The sequence below is a fragment of the Cetorhinus maximus genome, chromosome 19, assembly GCF_964194155.1.
Source record: "Cetorhinus maximus chromosome 19, sCetMax3.hap1.1, whole genome shotgun sequence".
Lineage (NCBI taxonomy): Eukaryota > Metazoa > Chordata > Chondrichthyes > Lamniformes > Cetorhinidae > Cetorhinus > Cetorhinus maximus.
In genome coordinates, this window is record NC_135897.1 from 66,660,541 (window position 1) to 66,678,450 (window position 17,910).

The window sequence follows — 17,910 nt, forward strand, 5'->3', positions numbered from 1 at the left end:
TAAAACCAGTCGATGCATTAGGAGCATCCCTAATAGCAAATAACAGGAATGGAATTGTCCTATCCCAATCCTGTGGATAGCCCTAGCAATACGCCCTCAGCATAGTTTTTAAAGTATGATGCCATCTTACCAAAGCACTTGTGACTCAGGATGGCAAACTGTTGACTTTAACTGTTTTATCCCCAAACTGTTCATTACTTCCTTAAACAGCTGCGATATGAAATTTGAACCCTGATCTGATTGTATTTCTTTAGGTAAACCATATCTTGTAAAACATTTAGTCAACTCTTCCACAATTCTCTTTGTTGTAATATTTCTCAAAAGTATCGCTTCAGGAAACCTAGTAGGCACATCCATTATTGTTAGTAAGTACTAACTTTCACTTTTAGTCTTAGGGAGGGGTCCTATACAATCAATCATGACCCTAGTAAAAAGTTCTTCAAATGCTGGGTTTGGAATTAAAGGTGCCAGCTTAATCACTGCTTGTAGTTTCCCTATCACCTGACATGTTCTACAGAATTTGACTGCATCTCTATGCAATTCAGGTCAATAAAATGTTTTTGTATTTTTGCCTGCATCTTTCTAATTCCTAAATGTCCCCTATTGGAATTTTATGAGCTATTCTCAGGATCTCATTTCTATATCAAAATGGTATAACAATCTGATGTACTTTCCTCCAGCTTTGATTTGCTGAAACATGAGAAGGCTGTCATTTTCTCATTAAAACATTACCCTTAAGATAATAACATTTGGGAATATGTTCTGCCTCTGTTTCTGAGTAAGCTGTTTGATATAACTGTCTTATTTGCGCATACTTTTTCTGTAACTCTACCAACTGCCTTGAGCTAAATACCTCAGCTGCATTATCCTCCATTCTTTCTTCCTGAACAATCTTAGCAAAAACAGTGTCAGCTAATTGAACTTCTACACCTTTCCCCTGCCTTTTAACTTCCTGTTTCAACCTGTGAGCCTGTGACCTTGTTATCGCACAATCTGGAAACAATCCAGGATGCTCTCTCTCTCCAACACTTCTGTGGAAAACACCTCTACAGGCTGCTCAAGTACCATAGGCAACACCCACATCTGTGACCTGGCTATATCATTACCTAAAATAAATTGAACCCTGCAATGGGCATTTTTTTCTCTTACTCCGACAATCGCCCCACCCGTTTTCCACTTACTTTTTAAATTTACTTCCATAAGGGAATGGGTTTACATCGCCATGAACCCCACCTGTTCCTGCAATACTCCCTCTGAACAACAAATTACACTATTCCACAACATTAAGGTTTGACTAGCCTGTCTCTCTTAAAATTTTAATGTCTTTACCTACTCCACCCTGTACACATGGAAAGACTTTCTCTTCACATACAAAATCTTTAAACAGTTCTGCAACCTGCTCCTCAGAAGGGTAAATTGGGTAAATTGTGAACACATTCCCACTTCTTTACCTATCACTGATTCTTCCTGTTTTACCTGTACACAAACTGGTTTTTCCTGTGCCTGAACTTCAGAACCCACAGTACTTTTACTTCCAGAACTTTTCTGCACCCCAATAATCCCAACAGATTTTCCCGGTATTTTCCAACACACTGACTGTGTGCCCAACTTTATTACAATGAAAGCACCTAAATTTTTGAGTGTCACTTCTACCCTCAACTCCTTTTTTATTCTGAGAAGAAACTTCCTGGGAATTTCCACCAACTCCTTCTCTATCCTGATTACCCACCTTCCTTTCACCTTCCACTTTCTATCCTTCTCTGATTTAAAAGGGTGACCAAAAAAGGGTTTCGGTCTATGAACTAACTCAAAATCATCAGCTATCTCTGTTGCTTGTCTTACCGTTTTAACCTTCTGTTCCTACACGAGTTCCCACTACCAAAGGAATTGAATCTTTAAATTCTTCCAAAAGAATCACCTCTCTAAGAGCTGCATATTTCGTCTCTAGCTTTAATGTCCATATCCACTGGTCAAAATTACTTTGTTTTGCTCTCTCAAACTCGGTATAGGCTGTTTTCTCATTTTCCTAAATTTCTGCCTGTATGCCTCAGGAACCAACTCATATGCACTCAAAATAGCCTTTCTTACTACATCATAGTTCACCGGCATTTCTTCTGACAGTGAAGCATAAACCTCATGTGCTCTACCAACCAACCTGGATTGTAAGAACAATGCCCAGTTTTCCTGTGGCCATTTCATCTATTTAGTTATCTTCTCAAATGAAATAAAGAATGCTTCAACATCTCTTTCTTCAAGCTTTGGAAGAGCTTGTACGAATTTAAACATCTTCCCGCTGGGTTCTGGTCTGGAACTAAGTCCTTCTGCACCTTCTGGTGTCTCTTTTTTAACCGCCAGGACTTTAAGCTGGAATTCTCTGTTTGTTTCTTTTTCTCTTTCCTGCCTTTCTACCTGTTCCCTTTGGAATGCTCTTTCTCTTTCCTTTTCTTTTTCTGTTGCCTCTAGCTCAATTTTTTTCATTTGCAACTGAATTTGAGCCCATACCACCGAGTCACCCATTGGAGAACTCGGATATTCCTTCCAATTTCAAATGCTGTGCTGTACCTTCAGTTATGTCTGATTTCCTTACCCCTGTAGGTAATCCTAATTGTAATTTATCTGCCAATTCCATTAATTTAGCTTTGGTTGGTTTACAATAGGCAAATAAAGTTATAACTTAACCTCCCAGACAAGTCTTAGCAACTGCCAAAGCCATATTACAGTCTCACCACTTTAAAACAAAAACCTCACACCAGCTCCTAATTTAAAAGTGCTTCTTGTACTCGAAACCTTCAGATTCACCAATTCCAAACCAATCAAGGAATTTCAAATATATCCCGCAAAGAACCCCCAATTTTGTTATAGCACAGCAGATGATAAATGCTGAGCTGTTCAAATCCCAGGAGGAAACTTGAAACAGCTGCCACAACGGTTTTGCAATTTGTATTTTATTTTGAGATGCGTGCCTTGAATTCAGTAGTAATATGTCCACTGAGACTCAGAGGTTTTTTACAAAACTAAATTAAACATCTATTAAAAGAAAAGATTTTAAGCACATGCATAGGTCTACAAATTACTACTATAATAACTCCTAAATCCTCTAATTAATCTGGCTCCCAATTACACCTCCGTTAAGGCAATAGTAAAACAAAATATAAGTTTAACAGACCCAGGCAAAGCACACAATACCTTGGACAGTGATATTCAAAGTGAGTTTTCTTAGCTTTGGTTCCTGTAGACAGCAACTTGATGTATAGGGGCTGGTGGCTTTTCACACGTGTGTTAGGCCTTAGAATGCTTTCCCCCTTACACATAACCTCACCTCCTTTATACATGTTGCTCCCTTTTTAATGTAAATTCCATTGTTCCAATATGTTTTTGTAACTTTACTTTTCTCATAATATAAATCTTTCATAGTACTCACATTATCAGCAACCTTTGGGAAAAATAAACAGTGTTTGACTTAGCTTCTTATGGCTAGGTGTAACAACTTACCAGGTCTTTGAAATTCAAACTAACCTAATTTATCTAAAAATGCAAACGTTCCTCACACCTCACATTCTGAAACTTCAGCCATGTTTATGTATTTAGCATTTCAAACCTAGCTTCCCTTTTGAAAACTCAAAAGCTCCAGAGCAGCTGTCTCCAATTCAATTAAATCCACGCCCCCACACACACACCCACACAGAGAAACTAATCCAAATCCCACTATTAACTTACCTATATAATAAATCAAAATATCATGAAAATTATTATATTTTCATGGTCATTGACTGAGAGATGATTGTGAAGTTGGGATTACAAGTAAATAGGTTGGGTTTTAAAATTTGCATTACGAGATAAGTAGGGACTTGACTGTTAAATTCTAAAGAGGACTTTAGAAGTGACAAGGGACTTTTACAACTTACAACGGTTTCGTAAGTAAACAAGGGAACGTTATTAAATTTTATTTGACCCGAAAGTGGAGATTATAGGAAACCATGAAAGATTTTTATATTTTGGAAAAGTTGAGATCAAAGGGGTGCTTAGGACAATGGAATCTAAGATGATAGGGGAAAAGGCTATTTAAGGAAATATGTTAAGCTGAGTTGTGTGGGGGAGATGTCCTGAGACCAGAACTGTGCTGGGAGAAGATATAAAAGTGGTGAATTTGAAGCAGCCATCGAGTTTGTAGGCCAGAGAAGTCTTTGTTTCTGAGCCTTTGTTTTGCTTTTCCAAAGCACAGTGGAAGAGAGTGAGAAGTTATGTGGTACGCCTTTAACTAAAGTGACAGCAGTTTTTGCCTTGGGTAATATTACTGGATTTTTAGACTTAAAATCTATAAGGAAGGTGTTGCCAAGTAGTTTACTTTTGTGTTCTGTCCAAGTGAAGTTGTTTTTTTGGAGGGGGGGTTTTGTAACTGTGTTACTGTTTTAACTGTGTCACTTTAATCTTGTGAGCTTAAGTTTTTTTCTTCTTGTTAATAAATCTTTTAATTTTAAAATCCTAAGTGTGTTACTGGGATTTTATGCTTCTGGGATCAGTAGTTCTTTCCCTTGTTTTCAAATTTCAAAAGAAAAGTTTATGATCAGTAAGACCAGTTTCCCTCTGTAATTTGGCTTGGTCAGCGAATAACATCAGCTGCAGTAGTAACAATGTGTGACAGTTTTTGAAAGTTACCACATATCAATAATAAGAGTTTTCACCTGTCTGCACTGTTCCGACTGGTTGGTGAGTTGATTTGATGGGTGGTGCTTGGCACAAGCAAGGTGTGTGGAGGACTGCAGCACGTGGCACATATATAGCTGCCAATGTTTAGTATCAGTTGGTGGAGAAAATGAACAGCAAAAGGTGAAGGGACCAAGAACAAAGTTATGGCATTGGGTGAGAGGAGGGGGCGGAACAACATGCAAGGGTGAGGCATTGAGTTGAGGTGGGGAAATGCATGGGAAGGATGGGATGGCACAGAAATAAGGGGTGAGATGGGGGGAATAGGATGGGATGAAGTGAGAGGAATGAAAGGAATGGTATGGGTGTAGCATGAGAGGAATTGGGATGGTATGGGATGGGTCTTTAAAGTAGTACTGTTGGGAAAAAAATACCAAATTCACCTCAAATTTTTTGCAAGTCTCTGCTAGCTACTGACTATTATTCAAAACCACCATTGTACTTCAGTTTTCTTCATAAAAGTTTATACTGGTGAATGAACCATTAATAGTGCTATGCACAATTCACATTAGAACATATATTTAAACCAAATGAGATTAAAGTCAAAGTGAAAATTAAGAAATTGAAATAATCTAGGTCAGAAATACATACATGTATTGGAATTTATAAATTAAATGATGAATTACTTATTTTTGATGTACCAGTGACATATTCCCAGAATTCTGGCAGGGTTTCTTCCAATCATCAACTGTAACTTCAGTGGAAATCCTGGAAACAGCTATTCACACCGTTTCTCCAGGGTTTCTGCTGAAATTATGGTATATGATCAGGAGAATGCCATGCAAATGTTACTCCATGAAATCTATGCTAGCGAGTTTAATACCATGTTTTAATTCCCCTTCATCCTCATTATTAACTTTTGAAAATGCCATTAAAACAAGTGAAACTTATGTGAACCTAGCTGAAATGTAATGCTTAAGGTAAAGCTAATTATCACATACTCTTGACAGTACAGAAAAAAAAAACTGTAGATGTGCAAAGTAAAACTGAAAACTAGATTCTACATATTCAAAAAAGATAAACATGAAAATCAACTTTCTAGTTATATTCACTGCATTAAGAGCTTTGTTAATTTTTTGGTGTTCTTTGAAAGAGTGCCTAAATTTGTAAATTATAGCAATCCAATAGATACCATTTCCTGTAAATTTTGACAAGTTGAGGTCAGTGATTGGAGTCATACTTCACACAAGAAGGTGGATGTAGTTGTTGCAGATCAATCATTTCAGGCCCACAATACCACTGCCAGATATTACCAAAGCAGAATCCTCTGTCCATCAATACTCTTCTTTCCATTACAAAGGCTGGAGTGAGGCAGTTTACTGATGACGGCAAAGTTTTCAGCTGTATTAGCAACTCCACCAATAATAAAGCAGTATATACCAGCCTACTGCAGGATTTGAAAAATATACAGAACAAAAACTCTGTTTCAGTCTCTACACATGGTATGACCTGATATTTTCAGCTTTTTTGTTCCAGATTTCCAGCATCCACAGTATTTTGCTTTTCTATTAGCAGGGCTGACATTTGTATGATTAGCCACAATGCTAACCAGATCTGCTTTTAGCACACCACCCCAACAAATAAACCAAAGTAGGTTGTTTTAACATAATACTGAAGGTGGGAATGAATGTCAGAATGAGAAGAAACACCAGCTCTTACTGTTGTGTAGTTGAAAAAAAAATGTACATACACATAGTAATTTGCCTCTATTTTTCTATGACCACTCTTATATTCAGCCGTCCCGAAGGCAGGCCTAATATCTCAGCTTGGGCTATCCATGCCGTCTTCCCTGAGATGGGACAAATTCCATTATCTTTTCTTTACCTACAACGATCTTCAAACCCTACAGTCCGCAACCTTTCTCATTGCTGCAATAGGTCATTGAAAACTGTTTTTCAAGTTGACATCTAACATTCTACTTGCTCACCATGCTTCAAAAATATCCAATTTTTGGTTTATATCTCTCATTGCTTAAGTCTCAAATGACACAAGCTTCAAACAATTTTCCACATTTCAGGTCATTTTTCTCTCCCCCATAGTCCATTTGAAATGCCTCCTGTTAAAGCAATGCATATTTTCACCTCTTTTTCATCTTCTTGCAGCAAGTATACAATTTACCTGAGTATACAAAAATTCATCCATTACTTGGTCACCATGAATGTCCATTTTCATTATAATTCTGGGCTTTTCCTTCAACCAAGGGCACGAGTCTTGGTCTTTAAGAAGTAATTTTTAATTCTAATTTCTTTTCTTCAGCACCCAGCTCAATAGTCATATTGAGAGCAATCAAGGATCCATTGAGAATGAAAACTGTCTGCCTATTTCAGCTCCGGGCTCTTTATTTTATACTGCTTTGCTTGCACCAGGGCATGAAAATATTGTGCCAAACAAGGTTGATGATAATTTTAACGGTTCTGATGCTTTTTCTTCAATCCTCACGAAGCTTTATCTCCTTCATCATTCTGTTCGTCTCTTCAGTTACACTATGAAGGTTCATCAATGCCCAAATGCCATATCTCAAGACACATATCTCAACCTACTTAGAAAGCATATAAGAAATATCGAAATATATTTTGTGCACCTTGGCAGAACATTCACATCCTCTTATGAAGTATCAATGTCTTTCTTGCACCTTCCTATCCAAAAGCATTTCCTCAAAAAGTTTCCGCAAGACTTAGCAGATCAGAGTTTCTAATGGTTGAGCATTCCGCTGCTCTACACATGCACAGAGAGGTTGTGTTTCATTTCGGAATACTGCAAACTTAATTTTAAAATGTTTGGATTATTGAATATTATGCATCCCAATGACCCGATATGTTCAAATACTTAATCATTAAAAAAAATCCTTCAATGTTACATAACTATCAGAACATTTAATAGGCAATAGGACCTCACCTTGTTGCCAGTTCCAGCACAGCATATTCCCAGAGCTAGGGCAGCACCGTATCGAACGTGAGGGTTATAGCTTTCAGAAAGCAGAGACACTACACTTGGGCACTGTTCTGGTGTTCTATGAAACAAAGGAAACAGTAATTGCTTTCTAATGTTTTTAAATGTTCACACCATCAGATATTAGGTTCTAAAGCAGCAACAAAGACTAATTATATATGTACCCCTTGGCTGTTTCACTAAGCACTTCACAGCACTTGCCATGAAAGCAATGACACACAGCAATTAATGTCATGAGAAAACACAATTAAGCTCAAATGAAAATTGCTGTTTATCTATAGTAAGCTGTTTTTAAAAATAACCATTGGAAAAGTGGCAGTTCTACTTAAGGTTGAGCAACTACTTTCTCTCCTGTAAAGCTGCTTTTGTAGCCTCCAGGTTTCTTTTCGTTAACTCGTGATGGTAGATATTACAGAATATTCAGGTAACTGAAGAATACAACCTGCAATCAATGCAAGAGGGATCTTTAATATTACAGATTGCAAGACAGAAAATATCAAAATAGATTCAAACCCATCATCCAGTGAATTGTTTCCAAACAGTTAGATTAAAATCTTCCACATTTCAGCATCACAAACATTTTAAGGTTGCCTTATGTGCCACAACTTGCTGATTGCAAATTTATATCCACACAAGTACCTAAAATGTAGCTTTCCATATATTTACATTTCCTGTGTGAAACCCAACTATTAAAAATAATGGGACTTGAGAATATACACATACAACTAGGTTGCAATGGGCATCTAACCAAGAATACACAAAGTAGCACAAAAGTCTTAGAAGTGAGTTTCAAACAATTTCCCCTGCACAATGGCAATGTTTAGTTGCAAGAGACTGAGTAAAAGAGGAAGAATATACATTAATGATATGAAAATGAATGGGCTTTTCCACAAATCAGACTGGCAGCACATTCTCAGCATTCACCAGGTTTCCTATAAATGAATGCTAAACATCAAATTTTATCCTATTTTAAGCATAGGCCTCTGAAAGGTACAGAATTTCTTATCTAAAATTTACATATATCACAATCCAAGTATTTTATCATATATAGGAAAAGGTACTGAGCTTCTCTATTGGGGAATATCACCACCCACTCATCAAATGATGGAAGGGCAATTACTAACTAGTGTTTCAACACTCTAATGTGGTTTCTCTCACCCATTCCCTATAAAGAGCTCTTGCTAACTTCAAAGTCTCTTTTTTTGCAACTTCGACACAAACACCTTCCAAGATCCAAGTCTTTGAACAGTACAACAGTACTGCAATTCAAAACTGCCATAATTTGGATGAGTTGTGACCACAATTACTCTACATTCTAGGATGTGCAATATCCAACTTTCTGTTTTCCCCTCTCTAAGTCATAACACACTACATTTAAAAAAAATCTCCAGCTACACATAACATAGAGTAAGCATTCTAAATCTAAAATTTAACAGAACTATTTAGGTAGATCGTATGGCTAGTATTCTTTTCTACGGGGGCTAAATACATATCCTTCAATGTTATCTGTCTACTTGATCTTAATTGTTTTTTTACTGGTATGGCTATAACCTAGACAGAGCACTTCTTAAATTGCTCAAAAACTTGGAACAACTACTTCATCAAGTGCAGTAAAAAAAAACTTACACAAAGCCGTAAACATTGTGGTCACAACTCATCCAAATTATGGCAGTTCTGAACTGCAGTACTATTGTACTGTTCAAAGACATGGATCTCGGACAGCATTAGTGTTGAAGTTGCCTTTTCTTTTAAAGTGGAAGATCAGAATTGAAAAGTCACAATTAGCACCAAAAATAAACCTAATTTTACTGCCACCACTTGTTAAAAAAGGATCAGTGGAAATATTATGATAAACAAAAAGGCCATCTCACACAACATAAAATGTTAAAAATGAGAGGGGAAACAAACAAGAGCATGTGTGCTAAAGCAAAGGCAAGCATGCAAGAGAAAAGAGAGAAAATGAATTTGTGTGGTGTACAACTGTCACATTCAGTGAGCTAAATAGTGTTTATAAGACTTCATAAGCTCATTGCAGTTTATAAAAACATACACTGTACCCTTTCATTAAAGGGCATTTGTTGTAAAGAGCAGCAACATTTGTGGGGTGGAAGTTAGTGGAAACATTTATAATAGATCTGCTAACCGCACAAGCGTTTTTTTGTTTTTGAGGAAAGAGAACTGATTCTACACAGTTCTAACTCGTACTATTTCAAAGAAATACTGCCATACTTTATGCCAAATGCTTTCTAAACCTGGGACTCACTCCCTGAGTTTTGTTATTCTACATGAAAAACTGCCTAACTTAATTTTGTAACAGCACTAGATGTGAGTAAGAGGACCTTGAACTGAACCTTTCAGATTAGTGGCAATGTACTACTATGAAGCTGTGAAAGACACAAATCATTAAAGCAGCTGTGCATTGCCGCAGTAAAATATAAGTTTAGTGCTACAATTTGTTCGAATATTTCTTTCACAATTTTATAGATATAAAAAGCATACTGTAATACATGCAGTGTGTTATCAAGTAATATTTCATATATTTGCAGCTTTTGCTTCACTGCAGTGAGTCATTTTAGAGCAATAGAAACATCGACATAATAACATGGGGTAATTTCATCCACACGAATGAGAATTTCCTCACATTTTTAGCTTCATACTATTATTCAGTCTCTTCAAATCATAATCAAACTAAATTTCCAAAATACAACTTTAACATAATGGTCCCCACTGAACAGTTATAAAAAAGCAGACAAGATTTTAATTTAACACTTTGCCTCGGCGTTTGACATATCACTGTACTAAACATAACTAGCTCAGATCTATACTACCACAGAGCTGCTACAAAGTTTTTGTTGTTTGCTCATATTCAATGCTATATTAAAAGCGCTATTATTGATCTGGGTCCTACTCCACATTACAATTCCTACATCCAGATTTCAAATATGGATAAGCAAAAGTTGGAAGTGTAGGATAAGCACACAGCATCAAAATCCAAATATAATGCTGTTCTCTCCAGAAATACTGCCTAACTTGCTGAGCACTTCTGGTATTTTCTATTTTTTGCAGATTTCCAGCAATTGCAATTTTTTTTATTTACAAAGGTTTCATTGTGGGCCAAAAAGGTAAAAATTATATGACTGAAGCTTTGAACGCTCAATGGCTTTCAAAAACATTTACAATTGCAAAATGGAAACTTAACAAATTCAAAAGTAAATTTCACAAAAGTATTATTTCTTCCTGTAGCATTTGAATCAGCCATGCATCTATTTGCCAGTACTCAAAGTATTGTTTTGAAAGAACATATCAAGTTCCACTACAAAGAAATTCCTCAATTCAGCTGCAGCAGAAATTCAGGTGCCATCTTGAAAATCTCCCCAGAAAATGATGAGATTTATGCATTACCTCTAGTAAAATCATTAAAGTTAGGGTAAAGTTTCATTGTTATAACGCAAGGTAACATTACACATAATCAGAAATCTCCATCTGGTTACTGCAACAAACACAATACCTGCAGATTTATCAACCCAACCGTAGCCATATCATTATGGGCAAACTCCAGAGTTCAAGGGTCTATGCCCCTAAACATCTACCTATAAAATTTAGTGTTGAAATTAGACTTATTCCATATACAGTTAGCAGTAGCTTGCAGGAACAAAATGCATTTAAACCAATGCTCTCGTGTGTGATATTCTTATAGTACCTCAAATTGCTTCCAAAACCTGTGTAACTCCAGAGCAACACAGCTTAAAATACTTTGTCGAGGCACAAACATTAGAAAAATAAATTAGATCAATTTGAACAAGCTGCACTTCTAATTCATACAATTCTCTATTTTGAATGACGTGCACTAATGAACAGCAGGTTCGTATTGAATAAACACATGTGAATTCAGTCAGTGTGTGCACGTGGCATGGGAACAATTTTCTTGGAGATTAGAGATTGATGTTGAGGGAAGAGGGGGTGGAAATAAGAGGACAGCAAGTGGAAAAACCTCTACCAATCCAGGGAAGAGGGAGGGAAATGAAAAAAATGTTAAGCAGAGTTCTGCTAGTGCAGGAAGTTGATTGCTGTAAGGGATTAGAGCACACACATTGTAAAATAGGGTATCACTACACATCAGCATGTCAAATAGATGAACTTTAAATAGTTGATTTCAAGAATTGAGAATTTTTGAACTGCTAGTAAGTTTATATTTGTGGGTTAAATTGTCAAAAATTTCAAACAAATAAAACCTCTTTCTCCCTCAGAATGTGAGAACACAAACATATCGGTTGACACAGCAAAGCCTATCTGTTCCACAGTTCATGAAAAAGAGTGAAAACATGTTCAAACAGAGAAACTTTCATAAATGCCAGGCTTAGTAATGGCTAAGTAATCCGATACTTAAGAATGGCAAGATGTAAGTATATTGCCAGTTTCTTATTTCAAGCTTCAAATCTGTGTTGTTTCAGGTTGAGGGACTGAGATGAGGACAGTCACTCTCTCTCATGAGGTAGAAATAGGGAGAGCAAAAAAAGAGCTTGTCAGAATGTTCTCTTGCATCTCCTTGTGGCAATCTATACAGCTGCATTAGCAAAAAGGTTAAATTCTCTCAATCCGAAATTTATATGCTGATCATGACAAAAGGAAAATTGTCCTGCTTCTCACAAGGCTTCACTACAACTTTAACATTGTTGTAAAATAATCGAATCCTGTTTTAACCATGCAAAGGTCATGATTGTCGGCACCCTTCCTCAATCCTTTAATTAAGTCTACCCTTTACTTTGTGATGCCATCAAAATCTTTCCCCTTGCGGGTAAACCTTTAATCTTGCATGAGCTCATTGTGGGTGATTTCATTGACATCACAGCCTTGACAGAGATCTGGCTAAATGAAGCCTCCCAACTGGTGATGCCTTTGACCTTTTGATTTCAACCTCCATCTCAATAGAGCATGCTCAATCTCTCGAGTTCACTGCCCCCTTATCCTCCATATAAATTCACTTAACCTTTTCATCTCACGTGGCTTTGCTAATCCCATCATGTCAATCCTGTTCACTTTCTTATATTGCCCTTCATCCACATCCCCCTTGCGCTGTACTTCCTTCTGCACCTGCCCTGGGAAAATCTCTCTCCCAATTCACTTACACTTCAAAATCCCAACTGTCTACCCATTGGCCTTCCATTCATTACAGTTCTGTAGCTACCAAGATACTTAATCACATCTTTGATGACCTAGCTTCCATTAAGACCAGTACCCTCTCTCAACATGGCCACTCCCCCAATATGGTTCTCATCTCCGCTCCCTTAAATCCAAGGGATGCAGATTTGATTGGATAGAGGACAATTGGTTTAGCCACCCAATGCAAGCTCTGGCTGGAACCCAAAACCACTCACTATTCCAGGATCATCTTAGAACACACAAATAACCCCTGGCTTCTTTTCACTACTGCAAACCTTCTTCTCCTCCTCCAACCCCTCTCCTGTCTCCTCCACCCTCACCAACATTAAGTATGAGGAGCTCAATGATTTCAGTAAGACTAAGACCATCCAATCAGCCACCTCTGCTGCTTCCCTTCTGCCCCTAGCCCAAAGGGCCAAATCTTCTTTAAGGCATCCCCTTGTCGTAGCTCTGCACGTCCATCTTCAATTTCTCTCCTATCTTCCCTTATGCCTTCTGCAAGCTCATCTTGCCTATCAGTCCCCCACCTCCTGCTCCCTTGACCCTATTCCACTAAACTGATCACCCAACTTCCCTTCTGGTTCCCATGTGAACTGGGTATTGTGAACTGTTGCTTCTCCTCAGTTACTGGACCCCTCTCCTTCAAATCTGCCAACATCATTCATCTCAGAAAAAAACAACCCTTGATAACCACCGCACCATCTTCAACTTCCCTTTCCTCTTCAATGTCCTTTGTTATATTCCAGCAACCTAGGTAATGAAGGATAGCATTAGAGTCAATCTTTGCATGCTTTTATAAGTATTTATTTGCAGACATGCATATTACAAACGTGCGCCTTCTCACACAAACATGCATATCCTTGCGAAACAGAGTTTGTCTATATATTTTTATAGTGACACAAGTGAATAATGCCCACTACCTGCATACAATTAATATACAATTAACATCCTTGAACATGTTACCTCCCAAATCCTTGCCCAAGTTTCCCAGAATTCCATGTTTGAATTATTCCAATCAGATTTCTGTTTCAGTCCTAAAATGGCTCTTATCAAAGTCACAAATGGGATCCTAAGTAACTGTGATAAAGGTAAACCATTGTTCATCATCCTTGTTGACCTGTCCGCAGTCTTTGACAAGGCTGACCATACCATATTTTAACACCTCTCCATCATCATTAACAGGGTGGGACTGCACTTGCCTAGTTCCATGCTTATCTAATCATAGCCAGAGTATACATGCAATGGCTTCTCCTTCCACTCTGTTACCTCCGATGACACTCCCCTCCCCTTTTATCTATTGGCTGCCCTTCGGCAACATCAATGGAAAGGCTGTCACCGTTCACAAACCAGGGGTCATATATGACCCTGAAATGAGCTTCCAACTATATGTCCCCATCATCACTATGACTATTTCCTTTTTTATAACATCACCCAACCCGTCCCTGCCTCAGCTCATCTGCTGCTGAATCCCTCATCCGTGAATTTGTTGCTTCCAGACTTGACTCATCCAATTCATTTCTGGCCAGCCTCCCATTTTCTGTCCTCTGTTAACTGATGCCAACTAAAACTACAATCTGTGTCCTAACTGGCACCAAGTCCTGTTCATCCATCACCCCTGTTCTTGCTGACCTACGTAGGCTCCCAGTTAAGCAACATCTCCACTTCAAAACTGTCCTTTTCTTCCTCAATTCCTCCACAGCCTCAACCCGCCATATCTTGGCAATCTCCTCCAGCCCTACTGCTTTCTCAGAATCTCTGCTCCTCCAATTCTGGCCTTTTGAAAATTCCTGATTTTTATCAATCCAACACTGACAGTCATGCATTCAGCTGCCAAGGCCCTAAGCTCTGGAATTTCCTCCCTAAATCTCCACGCTTCTTTTTCTTCCTTTACAATACTCCTTAAACCTACCTCTATGATCAAGCTTTTAGTCAGCTAAAATCTCCAGTCAAATTTTGTTTGGTAATGCTCTTGTGAAGCATTTTGGGACACTATGTTAAAAATGCTATTGATGTTGTTAAAAAAATTGTTCAGTCACAAGTTGGAACCTCCTGTAAATGCTGCCAAGTAAATTGAAACTCCAATAATAAAAACAAAAAACTACTGCGGATGCTGGAAATCCAAAACAAAAACAGAATTACCTGGAAAAACTCAGCAGGTCTGGCAGCATCGGCGGAGAAGAAAAGAGTTGACGTTTCGAGTCCTCATGACCCTTCAGCAGAACTGAGTTTAGTTAGGAGAGGGGTGAAATATAAGCTAGCTTATATTTCACCCCTCTCCTAACTGTACTCAGTTCTGAAGGGTCATGAGGACTCGAAACGTCAATTGAAACTCCATATGCATTTGGTCCTGTAAGTAGATTTATAAACTGGACTTAATAGGGATTACACTGAAATAACAATCGCAAAAAAAACATGCATTTGATTCACGCTCCAGATTTTAAAAGTATGTCATTCTCAGCTCTTCATTTGTTTCGTTTCAGCCATTTTCTTACTACCACCTCACCTGGCTTATTTTCCACAAACGTCAACTGGCAATATGTGCCAACATTTGACTTACAACTTGGATAACACTGAATGCAACCAGTATAGTGCTTTATAATAGCAGCAGTGAGGTCTCCAAAAAATTGGCTTTCAATACACTTTTCCTCCATCAACCTTGAGGTGTTCGCTATCACATCAGAGACTTGAATCAGCACATTGATAATAGCATCTGCTTTAACATAACCACCAGAAGTCATTTTAAAGCAGATTATTGTAAGCCTTCCACTGACCTCGAACAAACCAAGACAGGCATTCCTAACAAATGGACTGATGAATTGGCATGTTTGCAAAATGCAGCCGTACTGTTAATTGAATATATGAGCAAAATGCCGAAGTACCACTGGCATGTCATTGATCACTTAGCTTTATACCTTAGGTTTCTGAGGGAAAATTGGGTGGGGGCATAGCGGGAAGAATTTGTACAATCTTTAACAAATCCAAAAATCCACATTACACACACGTGCTAAAGACTATCATTTATGTTGCAATTGTGACTTACTAAGGCCTGATAGCTATGAACGTTTGCATCTCTTCCACATACTGTAATCAAGATGAGCTTATAGAAATTCTGCAGGAGTTCCTGCATCCTCACAGGAACCAATATTGCTTTATATTTTTCCACAAGAGTTACAGAGAACCGGTGTGGGCATGATGGGCCAAATGGTTCATTCTATGCTGTAGCCATTTTTTTATTCACTCATGGGATGCAAGTGTCACTGGCAAGGCCAGTATTTGCTGTCCAGCACTAACTGCCCTTCCTTAAGGTAGCGGTGAGACATGTTTTTAAACCTCTGCAGTCCACGTGGTGTAGTTACACCCATCGTGCTGCTAGGAGGAGTGTTCCAGGTTTTTGACTCAGTGCGACAATATAGTTCCAAGTCAGGATTGCGTGAGGCTTGGAAGGGAACTTGCTAGCGGTGTTGTCGAAGGAGGCTTGGCGAGTTGTTGCAGTTGTAGATGGTACACACACCACTGTGTGCTAGTGGTGGAGGGAGTAAATCATTACAGCAATGGCTAGGTTCTGATTAAATAGGCTGCTTTGACATTTATGGTGCTGAGCTTCTTGAGTGTTGTTGGTGCTGCACTCGTCCAGCTAAGTGAAGATTATTCCATCACACTCCTGAGTTGTGCAATGTAGATGGTGGACAGGCTTTGGGGAGTCAGGAAGTGAGTTACATGCCACAGAATTCCCAGCCTCTGACCTGCTCTTGTAGCCACAGTATTTATATGGCAGTCCAATTAAGTTTCTGGTCAATGGTCACCCCCAAGTTGTGGATAGAGAGAGATTTAGTGAAGGTATTACTGTTGAATGTCATGGGGAAATGGTTAGATTCTCTCTGATTCTATGATCCTGAAGAGAGTAAACAAAGAAATGACTGGTATTTTAGGAAGAATTGCTTTCTCCTGCAATTCAATCTTTTCCTTGTAAGTCGAGCAAAAGGCAAAAGTTTTCATTGAAATTTTGTCAAATGTTTAGGAGCATAAGGGTTAAAATCACAAGCAATGCAACAAAAATGACTTTGGTATTTAATTAGGAAGGATCGAAAGATTTAACTCTGGGATAGGACACTAAGATACATTATAAATTTCTCTAGGAAGGGTACAAAAAATTCCTGGAAAAGGAAATAAATTTTCAACTGCAGTCACTTGACCTTACTTTTCAGTTCTCTGGCTCTGTTCCTTTAGCAAAACGCTCATTTATTTTTCTGCATTCAACCATTAGAGGTTAGTAGCGTCCGACAGCAATATGGGAAAAGAACAGGACTTCAGATTTGGAATATAAAGCAGCATCATTAAGTGCGTTTGAGGAGAGGGGGTGGGGGGTGTAGTAATCAGCATCTTTAGCACAGAGGTAAAGCACCAGTACGGTAAAACTGTGGCACAGAAGCATTGTAGAGAAAAGAATGTAAATGCCCAAGAAAGCAACCACAGTATATCAACCCTAAATACCAAATGCTCTCCAGAATGGAGATATAAAAGCCAGAATAAAAATCACAGGAGCGGTGAAGAAGTCCAGTATCAATGAGTATCAAAGAAAGATATAATACAGCTTAAGGAGTGAAATGAAAGTAGCAATCTGGCAGCAATACAGAAAATGAATCAAAACAAATTCAGAGACGACAAAGGGAAAGAGAAATGGGGAACAGAGATTATTTCCTGACATAGCAGACCAGGCAGCATCAGTTAATTTGTCGGCTGAATTTATATTAGCAATTCTTGAGCATAGTTGAAAAGCATCTGTCTGACTGAGGTAAGAGCAATTCCAGTCCCTGTAACAACATACAGTGAATTTAATTAGAAACCTGCATGACTAAACGGGAAGCATTCGCAGCAGCTGGGAGTATTTGGAAGTAGTTGGATGGCTGTTCACTTTTAAGGAACCTCTGGTTCTTCACAAACCTGTTAAAAACTATTTTCCTTATTTTTCAATCAACATTTATTATAAAAAGTGCCACTAAAAGCAACAGGTAGAATGGAAATTTTGAACAGAAGATGCAAGCAGAGAAATTAATATTCTCAAGAGTACGTGGTTAGCCAAAACAAGGGACTAAACTT

General features: G+C 38.1%; 1 protein-coding gene across 1 annotated transcript in view; it reads right to left on the bottom strand.

Annotated features, from left to right (window-relative positions):
- The window catches only part of psmd1 (proteasome 26S subunit, non-ATPase 1), a 118,547-nt gene that overhangs the window by 29,009 nt on the left and 71,628 nt on the right, over positions 1-17,910 (bottom strand). The window contains exon 17 of the mRNA XM_078563988.1: positions 7,600-7,714. Coding sequence (XP_078420114.1) covers positions 7,600-7,714 — 115 coding nt within the window. The remainder of the gene's footprint in view (positions 1-7,599; positions 7,715-17,910) is intronic.